The sequence below is a fragment of the Chanos chanos genome, chromosome 6 (genome assembly GCF_902362185.1).
Source record: "Chanos chanos chromosome 6, fChaCha1.1, whole genome shotgun sequence".
NCBI classification, from domain to species: Eukaryota; Metazoa; Chordata; class Actinopteri; order Gonorynchiformes; family Chanidae; genus Chanos; species Chanos chanos.
In genome coordinates, this window is record NC_044500.1 from 29411476 (window position 1) to 29433256 (window position 21781).

A 21781-nucleotide genomic window follows, 5' to 3' on the forward strand; every position below is an offset into this window, starting at 1 on the left:
AATCAGCTAATCGCTACTGTGAGTAGACTGCGAGCTGACGTCTTGAGTCGTGTGGGGTTGTGTCTTTGAAGCAAGAAATTTCCAACTAAAATGGAGACTAAGTGTCAAATTTCCAACTTCACCAATATGGCAGCAGTGTAAGGCTCGGTTTTCTTTAGTCACGTGGCGGTGCCCTCCCCGGGGAGTACTTCCGGTGGTGTTTCCTGTGTTTGTAAACTGAGAGGAGCTCGGAGAAGACGGCGAAATAAAAGAGAAAACATCATCAATCAAAAAAGGTAACACGAACACGACAAATTCTCCGTGTCCTGTTTGAAACTATTTTAAATGTATGTATTGCTCATGGACTATGGCGAAAGTTAGAAAATTTTTACGTATAGAAATAAAAGACTAAACCCACACGATTTGTGGACAGGGAGGGGGACTTTGCAACGACCATCATGAACGTCTTCTATCGCGAAATCTTCCTTCAGTTGTGATCTTGGGTGGCGGACGACCTCCTACGAATCACTCTACGTATTTTTCATTAAACGTGTTCGCCCGCATTATTTAAGGCTACGCCTGTTATGGAAGAATGTAAATATCTTAAGACTTAATGAAAACGTAGCGGTCTGGTTTGTTTGCGTGGGAGTTATCTTAGCTAGCTTAGCTTGCTAGCTAGCAAGCCGTAGCTAATAGCCCAGGTTTATCTGGACGGTAACGGCTTTATATACACCAATGATTGCTATACCGATCGTTTAATTGGGCGAAATAATTTCGCGTGTTACTGTTATTTTTACATCTTTTGTGGCTATAGTAACTGAAAACAGCATCACAACATTCACTTCAGGGCTAGGGAGCATGATTGTAACCGTTAACTTGTTACTCTGTCAGAAACACCCTGTCCCTTAGCTGATTACCCAGCTAGTTTATGAGAGATAATGTGAAAACCCAGCTCCTACATGCATGTACTTAGGAGAATAAAGAGTAAAAGCCTAAGGATACGGCGTATTGCAATCGACGTTAGCTATTCGACCTATGGTTCCTCGTTTTATGAATGGAGCTGCTAAATTCACATTAACTACGACCAGTATCCGGCCAAGTGTTTTTTTTAGATCAGGGATATGAAACTGATTAAAATGAAAACGTTATCAGACTCGCTGGAATGAAAAAATAGCATCGTATTTTCTGATGTGGTGCAGATTTGTAATGGTTGTGTGATTCCTGGTGGGCCTGCACATCTAATTAAATAGGTCAACGTTACGAATCCTTTTGCTCGTTGGATTCCGTTGTAAAATATTGGTTGACATTGTTTCACTTCAAGTATACTGTACAACAAACATTATTTTGTGTAGTGATTTTTTAAAATTTGTGATGCAAATGTAGTCTCCACTTGAATGATTTAGTGTTGCAAGCTTTTGTGTTCCTGAAATGGTGACACAAGTAACTTTTATCAGTGTGAGGAGTAAGAGCAATAGATTGATCTGATCCATTACTTACATTTTGATCTGTGGTGATAATGAAACACTTGTATACACTGACCACAACTTGCCAGTTCATGTTTGGATGGATTGTATAGAACTAACATTCTTGGCTCAGAGTCGTATGTTGTGCATCACGTCATCACATGTCGTATCTCCTTTATGTAGCATAAACATGCTCTCATATCATCACTGAAAATTTATGTGATTTTATTTGGTAATATTTATTTGATGTGTTTATGTTGGATTTGAAACTTTGCAATCCTCCATTTCTCATCTTGATCTAGGATACCAGTGCCAGATGAGTCAGGCAAGCACAGCCCATTGTCTGACACCATCCTGAGTGACATCTCCTTTAGCCACCTTGTCCCCGCCCCTCTCCCCGCCCTCTCGGACCCAGTCTCCACAATGTCCCACCTGCCAAGCAGCTCAGTCCGAGACCATATGAAATGGGTCAGTTTTCCAAGGAAAACGTTTTATCTTTGCTGAATTTGCCTGCTCTTTGCTTCTAATTGTAGCAATACTGTCACAGTTTGTTGAAGAACTAGTAATCCAAGAAATGTAGTTTTTAGAGTGTATTATTTAGATGAACTTATTTTAATCTTCACTTTTGAGCTATACCATACGTGTAAACACAGAGATCGGGCTATGCCAAAAGAAATGTTATTGAATGTCTTCATTTGAAGTCAACTTGAATGGGCTCTTTCCATATTCTGTCATTGTACACGATAAAGAAATCCTTGTTTTATATTGTAATAAGAAACATTTTGTGCGTTAATATATGAAGTATATAGGGCTTTTTTAAAACAATTATGCTGTGCTATTATTGTTGGTATCAGCAGAGCTAAAAAAAAAATACGGAAAAAGAAAGAAAGAGATTAATCCCTAGAGACATTAAAGTAGAACATAAACTACATGAGAATGCACATTGAGTCCAAGTTTGTTAGCATACATTGTATTAAAAGTGGTCTCTGTTGTTTTTCTGAGGCGGGGCTACTCGGTTGTGAGGCAGTCCTCTCCAGCATGGCGTTGATGCAAGCCAGCTCCATGGCTGCCCCAAAGAAAATGATGCCGCCATTGGGTCCCACACCTGGCCATGGGTCGAGTCAGAGAGATATGCCAGACCGAGGTCCCCAGGGTCATATGGTCCTGCCAACTGGCATGAGCTGCCCTCCACTGGTTAGAAATTCCTTGGTATTGGGGTGAAGGGAAAGATCTTTGTAAATGAGAGGCGTGGATAGAGTTTTCGTTGTTCTTAGTAGTGACTGAGTCTTGGCTGTCTTCAGCTGTAATTAAGGCTTGAAACATATTAGGGATATCCTGATTTTATCCAGATTTTTCCTTCTTTTTTTCTGAATATTACATTTACAGATTATTGACACCTAAAAAACAGAATTTTAGGTCATACTTTTGGCCATGATATATAACAAAAATACACGAAAATGCACATGTATAGCAGTACAGTTTGAATTTTGATTATGTAGTAAATAATATTATCAAAGCCCTACCAAATTCATCATCAAATCTCTTCTATTTCAATAAATAATTAAGGTGTACAGCACACTATGTATGCAGGTAATCAGATTGAAATAATAAGTGAACATTCATTCATCCTATGTCACTACAGACATGATATGTTTTATGTCCTTTCTGCCATGATTCTGTATGTCTTTGAGTTTGTGTGCTTATGTGTTTTTCTTTCCTTTAATGATATAATACATTTATCATCTCTGAGTATGCAAACATTATACATTGCAGTTCCCAAAAAGATACAAAACAGGCCTGTGTCCTGACTTCAGTATTTCAGACTATATTAAAATGGTTATTCTCACAATGTCTGAAAATGAGGGCAGTTTCTTAGGATAACTGGTATTATTGGAATAGTGAAGAGACATGTTAGATTTTACAAATTTTAGATTTTACATAAAAAAAAGTATCCTGTGAATTTCTGAATTCAAATGAATCAGAGTACTAGTTTAAAGACACCTCCTCGTGTATGTGTGTTCGTGCTTTTCGCAGCTTCTCCGGAAGGACAGCGATTTCCCTGCTCCCCGCCTGCTGGATGAGAAGGAAATGAGAGCCAACGAGGACATGCAGCTGAAAAAGAAGAACAGGAAGTCAGGAACACCCTGCAAAGTCAGAGAGCAGGAGGGGAGAGGAGGGAAGGTCAGTGTTTGTGCTAGAGAGGGAGAAAAAAATGTGTGCCAGATTTTCAGGGGGTGTGATTATCTGTCTAATTTTGTGTGTCAATCACAGCCTATCTGAGCACATCTGTGTGCCTTTTGTTTGACCAAATCACAGTTTCTGTAGCTGCCTTTGAATTTGTGTGTATATGTGTTTGTTGAGTTTAAAGCCTTGTGAATCTCAGTTTGGGTGTAGCTTGTGATATTGCTGGCCACAGACGGCATTTGCTTATGTGAATGAGTGTGTGTGTCTGTGCCTGCCTCCAGACTCCTCCATTCACTGTTATTTGTGTGGGGGTAGGAGGGAGGTGGTTTTTGGTCGGTGGGGGGAGGGGTGGGGTTCTCTGAAAAAGAAAGGGCGGGGAGAGTTTGGAGCACAATAACTGTTATTGTGTGTTTTAAAGAGAAGCAGTAGCAAGTGGGGGTGGGGTGGAGAGGTATTACATTAACACAGAGCTGATTTCTTTATGTTGTTTGAAGTTCATGTTTTTAAGGACAGTGTTTTGGAAGGTCTTTTTGTGAATACTGTATCTCAGCATGGAACATTTTGCATATGAAAATCTTTTTCTAGCAAAATGGAATTTTCAAACCATTTTTCAAACAAAATATTCTTCTGAAATATGAAATGTCTCAATGCTTTGATTTGTGTTTTTCTGTGTTTTGTTTGTGTCTTTTTAATAATATAGGGGGACAGGTAATGACTGTTGACAGTGTGGTCCTGTAACAAATGTGCTTGATATCTTGAGGAGCAGAGTTTCCTGTATAGCTGTGTTCATGATTAGTCTCAGTTTTCATATGGGAAGAGTTCAGTATTAACCATCAGTTCTGACCAAAATATCTGATTTCCACATGATTGTGGTATTACTGTAATTTTTTGTGGAACTAGTGCTATTTTAAGATTGAAGCTACAATTTAAAGCTTTATCACTGGGTAAAGCAGTTGAATTCTGTTTGGCCAGACCATGTCAGTTTAATTGTACATCTAGCTAAAAAAAAATCCATAAGTCATTCCACAAATATTGTTCTTTTTGCCAAAACCACTGGCAAACTAACTGGGTAGATTAAAAAAAAAATTTAATTTTGCAAATTTTTCATATGTTTCATAAGATAAAATTGATTGGTCTGGAATACAACCAACTCTTTCTTGTTCTCTCTCTCTCTTTCTTATTGGGGATGGGGTTCATCTTTTAGGGGGCTGTGGGAGATGAGAACGGGAACTGTCCACTGTCCAAAGTGCAGAAGAATTTCATCTGTGATCATTGTTATGGGGCATTCAGGAGCGGTTATCACCTGAAAAGGCATATCCTCATCCATACTGGTATGGACTTTACTCTGTCTAATATGCACGATTATACTATAGGGTCTGGGGTTTAGGTCAAATAAGTGGCCTTTAGATTCCGCTTCTGGTTCTGATTAGATATTTGATGTAACTTTGATGTAAGTACTGTGTATTAAGGCAGGGCTGGCCTTGTACATATGACTAAGTCAATGTTCTTTGATTCAGGGGAGAAGCCATTTGCGTGTACCATATGTGATATGAGATTCATCCAGCGTTACCACTTGGAGAGACACAGTCTCACACATACAGGTAAGCATTATCATCCTGTAAATTTTAAACATACCCTTTTTTTGATCTTGGAAATCTGCTGTAAAAAAGACACAATCAGAGACCTGCCAAAAGTAAGAAGACTGATTTACCCTCCTCCTGAACTGCTTTTGATCCTCTGAACATTAAGTTTTCCATGTTCTCTACATAGGTACCTATTTGATGTATAGGTGAGATCTTTCCTTGCTGCATAGAAAAAAACCCCAAATATATCTACAAGTTTCTCTAAATATTGATCTGCTTCCATCACCTTGTCTGGTCCTGATTCATGTCTTCGACAGTTTTATCCCATCTCAAGCCTAGATTCTGATTGACTGGCCCAAGCTAACAGAAAAATAACAAAACTAATCATTTTCCTTATTTTTGGCAAGCTACTTCTACTTTGAAAACTAAAGACTCATTTTCACACTGCCTGTATGAAGAAAGAATGTTTAAGATAGTGGTGCAGTGGCACCCTCTAGGTTCTTTTTAAAGTTATACTCTGATGGATTCAGTCCATATCAAACCCTAATTTTGAAATATTTAGTTTTCTTTTTAGTTTCCTTTTTCCCCTCTTTCTCTGACTGTGGCCTTATATGGAAAACAGCATATAGTGAATTTTGATGCTCTCCTAGCTGGGGTTCGTGTTACGAATCTTAGCTGTGCAACATTTTTGCCAACTACGGCCAAGAGTGCAAGGGCAAACAATTGGCTGTGTCCCCTTCAAGTAGTGACCCAGACCAGGTCACTCTCTGTTTTGCTTCTTAGTGGTAGTCACAGATAGTAATGTGCTTTTTGTACCAGTGAGTAGATACAGCCGCTCTGCTCCAATGGTACGCAACACAAAGTGCGAAAGAAAAGGTAGTGACTGGATTCACACGAATTGGAGGATTCATATGGTAGTTAGATTGAGTGAAGTTAATGCCTTGTTAGAGGTTAGATTAAAAATATCATAAGCAATTGGACGTTTCAAATTCAGGAAAAGGAGGCGATAAAGGTCCCGTTTAAATGTGTGTCCAATGCAAAAATAATGGGAACTAGAAACTTGATATACCAGAATCAGACAGGCCCTACGTATCATCTGTGAAACCTGATATAGGTTATGTTTTTCCCCCTCAAAGAACAACTTGAGTGAGAATTTTAGGGACAGCTTGAATCACCCATTTTAATTCAGGTTTTTGCTCTGTGTAGACGTCTCACTCAATCTGCTAATTTGTGCATTTAGGGGTGAAGCCATATGCTTGTTCGATGTGTGACATGCGGTTTTTTCAACGTTACCACTTGGAGAGACACAGACTCACTCATACTGGTATGTGTACTCTCATTGTCCAGATGTAAAATTGGTCATCAAAACAACTGGTCACCAGTGAGCGCACACGTTTGAACATACGAAAGAAACATAAAAATTATGACCAGTAAGATCATATTTCACTTTTGTACTTTGCAATTTCAAATGCCAAGTACTAGATCTTCTCAAAGTGATCAGTTTCTTTACTGATGGACCACTAAACATTTTTTTTTGTAGTCCATCACTCCATGAGATAATTTTGCAATTGTTTCATTTGGCAGCTGAACAGGAATGGAATAGGAATTGAGTATTAAAAAATGGTAGTATTAATTATCTGTATATTCAATAGTAAGCATTAACCATTCCATCATTCATACACGACACATTTGAAATAAAATTGATATTAAGGATACTGTTTAACTTGTCACTCCTGCAGGATTTGATGAGAATAATCTTTATGCCCACAATATTTAAAAACTCGACAGCTGTAGGATTTTCAGACGTGAGTGTGACTAATTAAACCCCTCAGCATTAAGAGACATTATAAATGTAGTATTATCCAAGCTTTCTGTTCAAATTATTACATGCGTTTTCCCCCCCAAACACTGGACGGCAAAATACATCAAAATAAAAACCCCATGTTAAATTTTTATGTCTGGTATGGAAGTGATTTAGAACAGCTTATCCAAAATGTTTAAATCTCTATTGCTAGATACTTGCTTGTAAGCTCTGTCAGATGTCATGGATAAGGTCCCCAGATGATGATCCTTTTCACTTTCATTAACATGTGATAGGAACACTGTGCACTTGACATGGGCATAAAGACTACACAGGCACTTGTCTACACAGAACAAAACCGTAACATTAGAAATGTAATATTTTGCACAGTTCATCGCTGGACTGTAGACCTCTTGCAGTTAAAGTGGACATGGTCAAAATGTATCCTGTGTTAACAAAGATGTCTAGAAATTAATCTCTGACCTGCTCACCTGATTGTGTACCGCATAATATTCCAGGTTTGTTCTCTTCTATGCAGGCAAATAGCTAATTTATACTTTGCTCTGTACATTTAGGGGTGAAACCGTATGCTTGCACTATGTGTGACATGCGATTTTTCCAACGTTACCACCTTCAGAGACACAGCCTCATTCATACGGGTATGAGTCCCCTCATCTTACCCTTACACTTAGCAAGTGGCTGTTTCTGTGTTGCACTTGTGCACTATTGCTAATTTTATTTATTTATTTTTTCCCAACAAATTAGTAGGGATGCACCGATAGTGTTGGAAAGAAATAGTAATGTGCGTGTAAAATGTCTAAATCACAATTGATCTTATGCGTCAGCACTTCCCAGTTCCTTGTTATTTCTAAAATGTCTAAAATGAGGTAAATGCAATGAGGTTTTGTAGGTACGAGGAGCAGTGACCTCACTGTATGCTCATGCTGAAGCTCAATCAGGAAAACATCTATGTAGTATTTCAGTTAAGTTGTGTCAAAATAATTAATCACTGGCTGTTAAAAATGATAGGTTTATGCTAAGTTCCTGCTAAAAATTGTTTCTGTCACTACACTTACGTGTGCCCCTCATTCCTCACTCTTGGTATTCATTCAGTTTGACCAGGCATTTGATGTACATCAAAGTAAGCCGGTCAAAAGTTAGACTGCATATACTCATTTTGGAATTTGGACTTGAGAGCATTTTAGTCTACCCATTACTTTGGAACTGGTATTTGACCACTACTGTTCAAACTTCGATTAGGTAACAAGATAGTGTCATCGGTGCACCTCTGCAAATTAAGACCGCTTTTTTTCATTTTGGTGCTCATTTTGGCTGAGTGACTCCTTCTACATATTTTTACCCTACTTTTGCTTACTTAGACACATTTTGGCAAATGCAGAATTTCTGTCTTTCTTTCTTTTTATTTTATTTTTTTTTGTTTTTCAATAATGTTGTGCAAAAATTTAGCATGCTTTGCTGCATGACTCCTGCTTTTTTTTCTTTTTAAGCAAATTATTTGTCTGTGCTTCAGCATTTGCTGTCAAGTCTCTAAATCTCTGAGGCTTGAGATGTACCTCAGATGAAGTCAGATCACATGAAATAATGTTTTTTACATTGGTTTGCCATGGGCCAGCATCTAACAGAGTATAACTTAAATTCTAATCTCTGCTTATCCTTTTGAAGCAAAATACCCTTTTTAGAAAGAATGCTACTTTCATGTTAGCAATTAGAATTTTAGATGTTCAATGTTACATAACAATGTGAGTTGAAATTGAATATACTGTGAGATAATTTTTTTTGGTACTCTGTGCGTTTAGGGGTGAAGCCCTATGCTTGTTCCATGTGTGACAGGCGTTTTTTCCAACGCTACCACCTGCAGAGACACAGCCTCACGCATACGGGTATGAATAGTCACACCTTACCCCGTGCATTGTTGCAACAGGCAACACAAAATCACAGCTAAACACTGTTGCCAACTTTTTTAAAAGCTAGTAGCACTTTGAAATTGATATTGTCTCAATTTAGTTGAAATCAGTGGTTTTCAGTCAAGACAATGTTGTCAGGAGTGTAAGAAAAACTTATTTTTTTCTCCATTTTATCCCAATGGGGAAATGGCAATCACAGTAATGAATTGCGAAGAACATGGCAATGGTGCAACACATCTGTTCCTCTCTTATTTTGTACCTTGTTTAATCCCTAATTCGTTGATACTTTCACGGCTAATAATTCTTTTGGTCAAGTGATGCACCTGAGCCACAAAGTTGGCAACAATGACAACAATACAAATATACCTCAGAGCACATAAGCCTCTTTGCACGTTGTTATATTTCCCATTGTACAAAATGCATAAATGAAATAACCAAATCTGGCTGTCAAACTCGAGTTTGGATTTAGTCACCAGCAGTTGTATTAAGGCACTGTGGAATTACCATAATAAGCCTAGGCTCAGTTTTTAGCAAACCTTAATTTATTGGTACTTTGTGTGTTTAGGGGTGAAGCCATACGCTTGTACCATGTGTGACATGAGGTTTTTTCAGCGTTACCATCTGCAGAGACACACCCTAACCCATACGGGTATGTGTCTTCTTAAAACAGGCTGCACATACATGCTTTTCATAATAGCTGCTTTCAGTACATTTACTTTTAAATGATCCCAATGCAACAATGCTAAAAGAATCAGTGTATCAGCTGATTATTTCATTAAATCTCAAACAAATCTAACTTTCATAAACAGTGTTGTCTAAAGTGTAAGCTTTCACAATCTAAGATTATCGGGGCTTAAGGCCACAATTCTCTTGAATGTTGTAATATTGCTTTTTGTGTCGGACTGTGCGTTGTTCTGGGCAGTTAAGCCATTTATATATTTTTCAGGCATATTAAAAGTTTACATTGTTTCAAGGCCCCCTATAAATGGACTTTGGACATATAATTATCAGCCATCAATGTTTGGACATGGACTGTCATTGACTGTCCATAATACCTAATTTTTTGGTGCTCTATGCGTTTAGGGGTGAAGCCGTATGCTTGCACCATGTGTGACATGCGGTTTTTTCAACGTTGCCACCTGCAAAGACACAGTCTCACCCATACGGGTATGTGTCGTCTTACTTCAAGAATTCTGTACAGATAGATAGAGGCTCCTCCAAGTTTATTGGCACCCTTGATAAAAATGAACATGAAAAAGACACCAAGATAAATGCAATACAGATGTGTAAGATTTGCATAAAATAAAAATGATACCAGCTATATTCCCACATATAACGTTCACTTTGGCTTTTGATAAAATGATATCAATCAATCTGTGCCATTCAAAATTTATTTCCAAAGAAAATGTCACAATCATCGGCACCTCTGTTTTCACTGCTGCTGCAAGCATTCCTCTTTAATTGAAACCACCAGCCTCAGGTGTTGTTCTTGAGAGGACCAAATGTTGGTTTAGTGGTTAATTAACTTTCATTTTTTTTTTTTTAATCCGCCTGTGGCCGCATAACAGTCTTCTTGAAGACACAACCTCATTTTTGTCTAAAATGTCCTCAGGCTGGAGCAAGTTCATAATGTGACTGAGATTAAAAAAAAGAGCCCCTGGAATACTTGGGGGACAAAACAGTCATTTAACAGTAAATATCCACAGCTAGGTTTCTACTGGCATTGGCATCCTTCTTTTGACGCCAAACTGACTACTGGTGTGTATGGGCTAAAAAGCATGTTTTTCATCTTTTGTAACCATATCACCTGATTCTAGTCCAGATGCCAATGATCATGTTTATTTATTGCTCTCAAAAAAGGTTTCCTTCAGTAAACTATCTAAACAACTGTTGGCTTGGACATGGTGTTCATACTTGAAAACTTGATGACTTGCAACCAAGTTCTACTCTTAAACTGATTAAGCTCCCTATTGTTCTCTACCTTCCAAACTATCATTTCCTCATTTTATACAAAGGCAAGGTACACTTGAATGCTCTACCAGGCAAGTTCACTTCTGTTCAGGTGGTTTTTAAACCTGTTAATCATTACCCTATTAATGGTAAGTGTTATATTTACTTTTAAAAAGCCTTTTTTTTGCTGCACTTGCCGTACCTCAGAACCATCATTTTTTTTAAATTGTCTTTCGCCTTTCCTTTCTTTCTGGGAAAGAGGACCAAAGACTTAACAGCTGTGTTATTATTTCTTTTTTCTTTTCCCTGAATTTCCTCATTTTCCTCATCATGGGGTACAAATAGTTTTCCACTCTTCAAGTGGATATGTTCCATTTCATATCTATACCCCATAAAGACAGGAACACATGGAAGACCACATGACTGAGATGAGCCGAACAAAGCACAATGTTAAAGATTTCATTCTGATTTAATTTAATGAGAGCCCTCAGGTATTCCAACAATATTTGAACCCATCTTATTCTATGCTACTTGTCTATAGTGTGTCTAGTATCTGTTAAGCTTACCGACCTTCCTACTTGCTTTTATAATTAAAAATCTAAGGGATAATGTCCGACAAGGTGTCCCTTGTATTGGCAAATGACGAGGCTGCGACAAAGAACTCAAAGCCTCTGTTTTCGTTTTTTAAATTTCTGGCTTCTAACCAAAGATAAAATATAAAGGCATTGTATTTATCTGCTCAGTCACAATTCAAAGGAATAGTATTATAACATCAAACAAATGTTGTCAACTTTCTAGTTGCCATACATTGTGCACCTCCCCACATTAATAGGGTATGGTTATTGGGATATTTCATTTGAAACTTAAACTTAATAAACTTAATTGCAAAATATAGTCCAGTTATATTCCAGTCAGGCTACTTCTCATAACAAAACTGTCATGCACAAACAGCTGTTGCTGTTATTTACTATTGTTGTGGTTACAGGACTTTTTAATGTATCATTGATTCTAGAATCAATGCTAATATAATATCAGCGTTGATTTAGAGCAGTAATGAAACTTTTGACCAGTTCTGTTTCTGAGCAGTGCTGATATACGATATTAATGGACAACTGCCAATCTGTGGCCACTGTATAAACTGAATATATGTCCCCCATATTTTCAGTCTAAAAGTGTACTTATCGCTTGTGCTGTTTGTAGTCTTTTTGCTCAACTTTATCAAAGGTGCCAGTAATTTTATGGTGGCTGTCAATCTGTTGACACGGAACCTCATGCTTAACCTACTGTTGTGAGATGAAAAGTATCAGCGAACCTTTCTTCACAGCAAGTTTGCAGAGCAACCTGCTGTTTTCCATTGCGCATATATATATATATATATATATTCTGTAAGGAATTTCAAATTTCACTCTTAATGGATCCTAGGACTTTTTTTTAATTTATTGCTCCCTTTCAGTTTTAGCAAGAATCTGTAGAATGTTGTTTACAAACCTTTATAGGACAACAATCAAAATATTTGCAGCAGTTGTTTTCAGACATGATCTATTTGATTGTATTGATTTTTTTAATACACATGATTGTTTTTAAACGGTGATAGATCTAGGGACAGTAAAATGAACTCAGGTGTCTCAGTCAACTATCCATATCCCCATAAAATTTGCTAATGTTGGTACTCTGCGTTTAGGAGTGAAGCCGTATGCTTGTTCCATGTGTGATATGAGATTTTTTCAACGCTACCACCTGCAGAGACACAGCATCACCCATACGGGTATGTGTTCTCTTTATACCCAGCTCATTTTACAGAAACTGCCCAGAGGGTAACTCTCCTCAGCAAGGTTATCATGAAATTTTGGGGTGAAACATTAAATCTTGGAAGATAAAAAAATTCATACTCGAATGCCAGTTGTTTATTTTTCGGTGGTGGCACACCGTCCAAGCATGCTGACATTTTTGGAAAAGGGGTTGGATGAATAACAGGCAATAAATGTCTCATTTGTGTCAGAGAGCAATTCATCACATCATCATTATCATTTTTTTCACATTTAGATTAGGTTTTTTTAATTTAGTTACATAGATTTTTTAAACCATTCTTATTGCATGCTTAAAAATTCAAGTAGATCAGTTTAAATGCATTTATAAAAAAGAAAAAATCTGTTTTAGGATGTGATCTGGCATGATGGGAATTTTGTGCTGTAAAGATATTTTCTCCATGTTCAGTAGATCTTTGTAGGGAAATGTTCAGATCTTTATTTTCAGACAGATTATATTTAGGAAGTCAGCTGACCTCCGTTTTGACCATAGTCGTCGATGACCCTCTGGAGATTGTAATAAAAAGACAATCCCACAGGTGCTTTAACAGCAAATTAGATCATAACACAGAGTCCATTGTGAAGTTGTGTCAGTTCTTTTTTTTTTTTAAGTTGCTGACTGACCATGATGGTTACTGTTCAGCTGCTGCCCAGTAGCAACATAATCCTTCAAAGATCTGATTGTGGCCTGATTTCAGAGGTCCTCATAAATTAATCGATTAATTGTTGAAGAAAGGTAATTGCTTCATCATCATCGCCATCATCATAAAATAGAAACTTGAGGCAAATATTGTGTTAATCATCATTGTGCTGTAGTGATATTGAACATTTTGTGGGCTATCATTAGATCAGCACAACACAGATACATGACTTGCCCATTTGAATAGTTGGAAATTGAATGAGGTGTCAAGCCCCCCGTATTCCCATAATACATAGATACTATAAATTGGGAATATACTTTAACTCCTATTGCATGCTTCTCACTCTTATTTTTCTGTAATAAATTGACTATGTGTTGAAGACAGTGTTTTTTGTTAGGCCCCCCCCCCTCCCTCCCCAATCTAGCTCTCAAATTATTTCTTCCTAAAGCAAAACTTTGCCATTTTTCCCCAGTCATTTTTGGGTTTAGTTACTATTCCGGACATGAAACTAAAGATCAGACACAATTAGTAAAATATCCAGGGTGTATATCTTTTTAGAGAATTTTTCGGTAAGATCCCAGCACCAGTTAAATTATTATTTATTATTATTATTATTATTATTATTATTATGTAAATTTTGTGTTAAGATATGAAATTAATTTGTTTTAATGAACTGTTCATTGAGTGGCTAACAAGCTGCCACTTTTAGAGTATAATAGTCATGAGTTGACAAGCATGGATATTACATAACAAAAGAAAGCTTAAAATTTTAACATTTTCAAATACTTAACATGAAGACTTTATGTTTCAGCTTGTGTTTCTGAACATTTTGATAGAGTTTGATCCCTGTATTTAGCTAATATTTGGTGCTCTATGCATTTAGGGGTGAAGCCTTACGCTTGTTCCATGTGTGACATGCGTTTTTTCCACCGTTACCACCTGCAGAGACACAGCCTCACACATACGGGTATGTGTCCTTTTACCTTGCCCCTTTCTCTAAATATAGGCTATAAAGAATGAACAATGTTGCCAACTTTATGACCAGAAACTCTTGATTTTCCTGCAAATTCACCACTAATGCCCACTCAGTATTAGTCTGTCTTAAAAACTGCACTGTTGAATTGCTTCATTGTAGTTACAGCGTTCTAGAATAATGCATTATAAATTTTAGCGGCAAAGTAAGGCTTTATACAAGTATGCTGTGAGTATGTTTGATTTAAACACTAAACTTACTCTGAAAGATTTAATTGCATGCTTCTGCCCAATCCAACCCTGGCCTCAGAAAAACAGAAAAATGTTCAGAAAACGCCATAATAACCTGATGTTACTTGTGCACAAATGTGCCAAGTTGGCAACACTGCCCTGAGCCTACATACACCACCAAAGTCAAAATTCTCCAACTCTTCTTAATGTGCACTTGGTACAGTACATATGGCTACAGCAAACTCGAGTTTGAATTTCTTTGATATTTTCCTCAATTTCTTATATTGGCTAGGAGATATGCTATGTGCAGAATATCGTGTTTGGATCTGTGGAAAATGTCATATTTTTCATAGTAGTTGGCTTTAGAAGTTCAGTGTCAACGATTCTGATTAAAAACATTATTTGCAGTAATTCTGGACTGTTTTGTCATCACGTTTAGCAAGCAGACTGGTGTTAATTGTCAGCTTTCTATAGTGTGAAAACTGATAAAATGTACTTACTAGTTAAAAAAAAAACTTACTCCTCAAAAATTGTGTGCACAAGCCTGAATAGAACGGGTAACAGACATCCAAGTGGTTCAAAACTGCAAAGGCATTAACACCACGCTATTTTGGAGCTGTTCAATATCAGTTGTGCGGCCATTTGGGTAATGTATTGGTGCTCTTTGCATTTAGGGGTGAAGCCCTACGCTTGCTCCATATGTGACATGCGTTTCTTTCAACGCTACCACCTGCAGAGACACAGCCTCACCCACACGGGTATGTGTCATCTCTTTGGAGCTTTCTTTCTAAAACATGGGACATACATCAATGTCACATTCAAGCTCCCATGTTTTCTTTTTGGCTCTTTTGTACTAGTGGATGTTGGGGTTAAAATGAACACATATGACTACAACAAACTCGAGTTTGGGTTGTTGAAAACATTTAGATCAACACGTTTTTTGTTTTTTTTTGGTAGAAATAAAATAACATCTACACATTGGTCTCTTTTTCAGTGCACATTGGAGTACTTGTTTTATTGAAATACTGAATATTCTTATTTAAAAAAATGTATATATACTGCACAGAGCATTTTTGATGTGCAAACTAATGAGGATGTTGGAAACTCCCTCATCTTGAATAGATTACACAGTTATTGAATTTTATTCCAAAAAAAAAGAGAACATTTTGGTGTAGCTGCCTGATAGATAACTGCAGTCTAAATGCAGGTTTTTTAAAGTCATCTCAAATAGTCTCTCAACCATGCAAAGTTTTTTAGAGAACGCCTTAAAACATATTTGGTCTGCCAAAAGTATTAAGATAAAAGATTTCTGTAATTGTTTCTCAGTTAGTGGACCAAATCCAGACTAGTACCACCCTGAACTTGTACAAATGTCCTTACCTCACCTCTTTTACCTAAAAGCATTTTAACCCAAACCCTTGGATTAGGATAACCTTTCTGCAGAGTTCATTGCATTCTAATGAAATACTCTCCGTAGCATATTTTGTGTTAATGATTATCTTTATACGCTTGGCTAGTAAGTGTAAAATATCATGATTTGAATATTTAAAAAATGTTAAAGAAAACAAGAGGCAGAGGGATATATGATATGTTGATACTCTGTGTATTTAGGAGTGAAGCCGTATGCTTGTTCCATGTGTGATATGAGGTTTTTTCAACGTTACCACCTGCAGAGACACAGCCTCACTCATACTGGTATGTGTCCCTTTGCCATTTAACGTCTTTACTAAGCATTTAGCAATCAGGGCAAAACATATGTGCATGCCAAATGAAGTGAAACCAAAGTAAAAACACTTCAGTTTTTACAATGCCCAGTAACAAAATACAGCTTAGAAGAACTAGTATTAGTTTACAATATCAGTCTTGCTTATCAGTGGAAAAACAGTATCATCAGCAAGTAGCATATTGGAATCTCCAGCAAAGACACAGAGAAAAAAGAAAAGGTGTGTGGGTGATTTTGTGGAGGTGGGATGTCATGACAAGTTTCACTAAGTAGGTGGGTAGATACTAGGTAGATTCGTGTGTGATACTCAGAAGCTGGATTATCACAGATTATAGCATATCATATATTTAACATATATTCCCATAATATGCACATCTACACATAATTCACATCTTCTGTCTATAGAAAATTTGGGGGGGAAAAAACCCTTTTTGGACTTAGTAAAATGCATTAAAACAGTTATTTTTCATTCAACCTGCATCAAACTTACATCCTACTCCACAATGTCCATGAGACGACGGCTTATCTTTCTTTTTTGAAGGGAATAAGTTCTTGTTTGGGAAAAAAAGCCTTGCAAGTTCCTTTTATTTAATTTAAAGCAAAAATTCAACCACAAGCAGCACCAAGTGGAAAGACCTTAAAGTGAAATGATATGTGTATATATAAAACACAAGTAGACCTTATATATGAATATATACAGAATGGAGTGAGGTGAATTCCTAAGACTCTTTAACTATGCTGCTGACTGTTTCATTCATAGAAAAATGTGGAGTACGATGTATATGAGCAGGGGAGAAAAATTAATGTTGACATGCATAATCCTGAGGGACATGACTAAAAATGGAACATGTATATCAAAGGTATTGTGAAATTATTCAGAAGAAACAGGCGTGTTGATACCAGCCACTTGCATTAAGATCTGACGATGGAGTGCTCATGATCTGTCACTGGATTAAGCAAGACTATCAATAGGTTTAGGTTCTGTTCTGAAAGAGGCCTCAAAACTGTCAACAAGATCACTCCAGAATATTCAAGATGCAAGATCATTACTGTATAAAGGTAAACCTACTGTGAGTACGTAATAGGGAAGACATTTATAAAGCCTTATTTATGAGTCTGAAAGAGCTCGTTCCTACTAAACATGAAATGCTCCCTCATCTTATAGCTCCTAAACACATCTTAAGCAGGTTTCAATGATCCAAAAGTTGTGTAGAAGTGGTTTTGATTGGAGTTTCCGCAGCTGTCATGCATCATGTTTAGAGCTTCTGATTTGCATACAGACCCCCCCCCCCCCCCCCCCCCCCACATTGTTTAGTCTTTCACTTAAAATTGGTGCTCTGTGTATTTAGGAGTGAAGCCATATGCTTGTTCGATGTGCGACATGCGGTTTTTCCAACGTTACCACTTGGAGAGACACAGCCTCACTCATACTGGTATGTGTCCTCTGATTATACTTCTCACTCCAAAAACTGATTGTCAATGAGACCCAAATCTGTTCGTACGGCTTGTTTTAAAAGAAAAAAAAAAAACAAAAAAACTTGGGAGCTCTTGAGACCATATAACCCATTAGAGAAGAACACAGTAAACTGACAGTCAGTAGTAGATGAATTTATAAATATCTGCTGGAAACGGTTCTTTAGCCAGAACTGCGGCGTGAGGCTTCACCCAGTTAGTTTAACTGTACTTCAAACTCATACTCTGCTCATTTAAACACAGAAATATACTACTACACTTGCATGGGACTATTCCCAACAAAAAGAACCCAAACTAAGTATAATTTCGTATTGGTCTGTGTATTTTTTGTTTATTTTATTTAACTTCAAGACCTAGATCCTGCCTATGTGATGTCACAAAACGACAATAGGACTTTTAGCTCACAAACACACCAGTCTTTCTTAGCTCACCAAATCATTAACAAATGTACCATTTAAATTAAGGCCAATAAACATGGCTGTTACAAACTCGAGTTTGGATGGAGTCAGTTGCTTTGGAGTTAGGGCAAGAGTTTTTGGGTTTTTTTGTTTGTTTGTTTTTTGAAATCTGAGTCATAGTACCTGGATATTCAGTAGAAATATGATGATACAATATAGTGGTTCATGTGTGATGAAATGAGGGAATCCTCTTTGAAACCAAAAGAGAAAGTATGAACTGGTGGTACATAGTTTTGTACCACCAGCACAGACATGTATAAACAAGTGTCGTCGGATACCTCTTGCCCTGATTCTACTGAAAGCCTTTTTTTTTTTATGACACTATGTATTTATTTACATTTCCTGCTGACAGAAAAATGCTGAAAACTTGGCTTTTACTTTTTATAGGAGAGAAGCCGTTTGCATGTGATATGTGTGACATGCGCTTCATCCAGAGGTACCACTTAGAAAGGCACAAGCGTGTTCACAGCGGAGAGAAGCCTTATCAGTGTGAACGCTGCCAGCAGGTAATGGGGTTGTTGACACACACACACCCACTCAAGTGAACGTACACAACCTTATTGCACAATAACGCCCACGTTTAACAGCACGGTTGTTCTCAAATGATATGCAGCACTTCGTACTTTTGAGGTAACGCATGTTTCGGTGTAACCATTTACCGCAAACCTGTGTGTGTTCTCACACTCTCTCTCTCTCTGTCCAAATGCAGAACTTTTCACGGACAGACAGGCTGCTGAGGCATCGGAGGCTGTGCCAGGGACGTGGTGTCGCTAAAGTGGAGGCACAGCCCTGTTGTGAGCCCCGCTCCTACCCACAGGAGCCGCCACCTCCACCTCCAGCAACCTGGAGTCCCCTCCACCCTCCCCCTGGCCGATTAGCAGTCTGACATTCCCCACTAAGCCCTCAGTGTAAAGCCCTAACAAACCCTGCCCTGTGGCCCCAGTCACTGCCGAATAGCAAATGGCACTAACTGATGGCCGAGACTGATGATAATGCAGTGAAGGAAAGGGAGAAACTATTCTCTTTATGTTTTTGTGTTGCTTTTTTTCTTTTTGTTTGATTTTGTTTTTAAATGTTGCTTACATATTGTTTGGAATATTTCCTTTAACTCCAGGGGAAGGATTTTATACTCGATATGATTTATTCCACCTGTTTTGTCATTGTTTTGTTTTTGGTTTTTTTTTTTTTTTCCTTTTTGGTACTTTTAAAGGAGGGGAACAAAAACATGCTGTTAATTTGTGCACCACGATGAGGGATATATGCTTGAAAAACTATGAAAAGATTTCAGAACAAGTGACTAGATATTGGTACAGTTTTCAGATCACTACGATAATTAATTGGGCCTTTTTTTCGCAACAGAATAAGCTGTTAAAACGACAATGTTTATTTTCAGTTACATGTCAGAGCATCAACATTTTTGACTCCTGTTATAGGCTGATGATCCAGGAGGCAATCCATAAACACAACATTCACACGGTTCACTGAAAATGACTCAGCTCCTGTTACTCTATTAGTGTAGGTGGGTATAGCACAATCGTCACACCCACTTCAGTTATAGAAACTGTGTGTGTTGTCATTTCTCACGTGTCATGATCAAAGTAAGACAAGTAATCACCTCGTCATAAAGGAGGGGGTTCTGGGTTTCTGGGTTGTTGAATTGTATTGTGGGTAACTGTTCATTTTTACCGCGTAGTTGAGATAAAAAGTCATCCTTCTTTCTTCTATCAGGTTTGTTCTTAAACTTTCGGAAATGGCCCAGTTTAGTTCAGTCAGTCATGCCCATCGGAAATGACCCTAAGAGAAAATACACAGAGGTGTTCTGTGTTTATGACAGCGTTATTAGCCTGAAAGTGCAGTATGCATTAACTGTACGAGCCACATGGAAAGGACACAAGATGCTTCCATAAGTTCATCATGGATATGTACAGATTAGCATGGATGTAATAAAAAAAAAAAGGAAAAAAAAAAGCGAATCTTGTGGCCTTAGGGTGTGCACATGTATTTTATTTTGTACATGATTTTGGATTTTTATCATGCAATAATGATGTAATTATTATTTGACAGACATGTTGAGAGAAAATCACTGCCTTTTCAAATTGACAGCATTTTTTTTTCTTTTTTTTTTTTTTTTTTATTCTCCCAAAGCTGACATCTTTACTAAACTTTGCCTTCTTTCTTAGCACTGCTGTAGTGCCACAGTATCCTTCCAGGGTGTAGAGTTAGTGCTGATGTTGCTGTAATGACTTCTTGTAATTAAATAACAAAATTGGTTAACAACACTTGACCAGCATTACGAAAAAGAATTCCAGATGAATAGTAGTGATGGTTATGTGACGTTTTCATTTGAGGTAGTCTATGCTTTGGCCAAGTCCAGTCTCAGCCTTTGGTATCCATGTGTTCTGCCAGATGAATTCATCGTAGTTAATCTAATATAACTAGGCTATGTGCTGAAGATCTACGGTTTAAAAACAAATGTGTGCTGTTAACTTAATGAAACAAATACGTCGTGTCCTTAGGGGTGGACCTCACTACTATAAGATTGACAGATTAGGTAATTGTTCTATCAAAATAGTTTTGGGGGAGGGGGATCTGTCAACTTTTTGCGAGGTCTAAATCCTGTCCTTAAATGCAAACATAGCATTCCTATATGCTATGTTTTCACAATGTCTCATGGGTGTGTTTTGTACTGTTGGACATATTACTGCTTGTCAATGGACTGGCCAATGCCTCTTGGTTGTTTTTTTTTTTTTTTTTGTGATAACTGTTTGCGACCACATGCTATTTGGGATTTAACGTAGAAGGGATGGCTACTGACTAGCGTTGCAGGGGAAGGCTGGTTTGCCACAACTTCAGTAATGAAGTGACCGTATTTCATTTCTTTTTTTTTTTTTTTTTTTTTGTACGCATCATAAACCTGATATGAAATAGACTTTGATTTCTGTGTTATAGTTACATAGAAATATGGTGTGTGTATTTTGAAAACCTGTTTTTGTTTTGTTTTTGTTTCTAATATGATTTTGAAACACTGGAGTGCTAAGTGGAAAAGAAAAACAACACGAATTTATGGACTTTTTTTTTTGTTTGTTTGTTTTTTAAGAATTAGTTTGATGTCATTAGACAAAGCCTCTCTGAAAAATACTGGGGGTGGGGGGATGGGGGAATTTGGCGGATCAGTATTTTGTCATCAAGGTCCCAGGGTATTCAGTAAATGTTCTATTACTAAGATTTTTTTTTTATATTAATCTCATGTAAGCCTCCTCACCACACTATTTTAGTGAATTATATTGATAGAGATATTAGAAAAGACACCGCATCGATGGTAGCTAACTGAGTAGTTTTTTTTTCTTTGCTTTATTTTAATAGTCTTGCATGCTGTTACAGACCTTACTGTAAGCTTATACTGTTTTTGTTTGTTTAGGTAAAGATATTTGAAGAAGAAACTTTTCTAAATAATGGAAAAAAAACATGCTATAATGATAATTATTGTAAAAATGGGCAAACTAATAGATACCCTTGTGATCCAATTAGTTTTCATTGTATTGGTGAGGAAAGGGGCTTCCATTATGCAGAAATAAAACATCTTTGAAAATTGT

The 21781-nt window shown here is 37.3% G+C and overlaps 1 protein-coding gene across 1 annotated transcript; it reads left to right on the plus strand.

Annotated features, from left to right (window-relative positions):
• Positions 1-216: 216 nt before the first annotated feature.
• Positions 217-20301, plus strand: znf740a (zinc finger protein 740a). The gene is made up of 18 exons (XM_030777642.1): positions 217-275; positions 1745-1910; positions 2445-2636; positions 3477-3623; positions 4831-4957; positions 5144-5227; positions 6450-6533; positions 7586-7669; positions 8828-8911; positions 9501-9584; positions 10019-10102; positions 12567-12650; positions 14215-14298; positions 15209-15292; positions 16146-16229; positions 17607-17690; positions 18576-18694; positions 18898-20301. The coding sequence occupies exons 2-18, from the start codon at positions 1866-1868 to the stop codon at positions 19072-19074; spliced, it is 1731 nt and encodes a 576-aa protein (XP_030633502.1). The 5' UTR covers positions 217-275; positions 1745-1865; the 3' UTR covers positions 19075-20301.
• The last annotated feature ends 1480 nt before the right edge of the window (positions 20302-21781 follow it).

Excerpts from the sequence above, each read along its gene's own strand:
- znf740a (XM_030777642.1), top strand. The coding sequence starts at position 1,866 with ATGTCCCACCTGCCAAGCAGCTCAGTCCGAGACCATATGAAATGG. Across the intron at positions 4,958-5,143 it reads GCATATCCTCATCCATACTG|GGGAGAAGCCATTTGCGTGT; the intron begins GTATGGACTTTA and ends TCTTTGATTCAG. Across the intron at positions 9,585-10,018 it reads ACACACCCTAACCCATACGG|GGGTGAAGCCGTATGCTTGC; the intron begins GTATGTGTCTTC and ends CTATGCGTTTAG.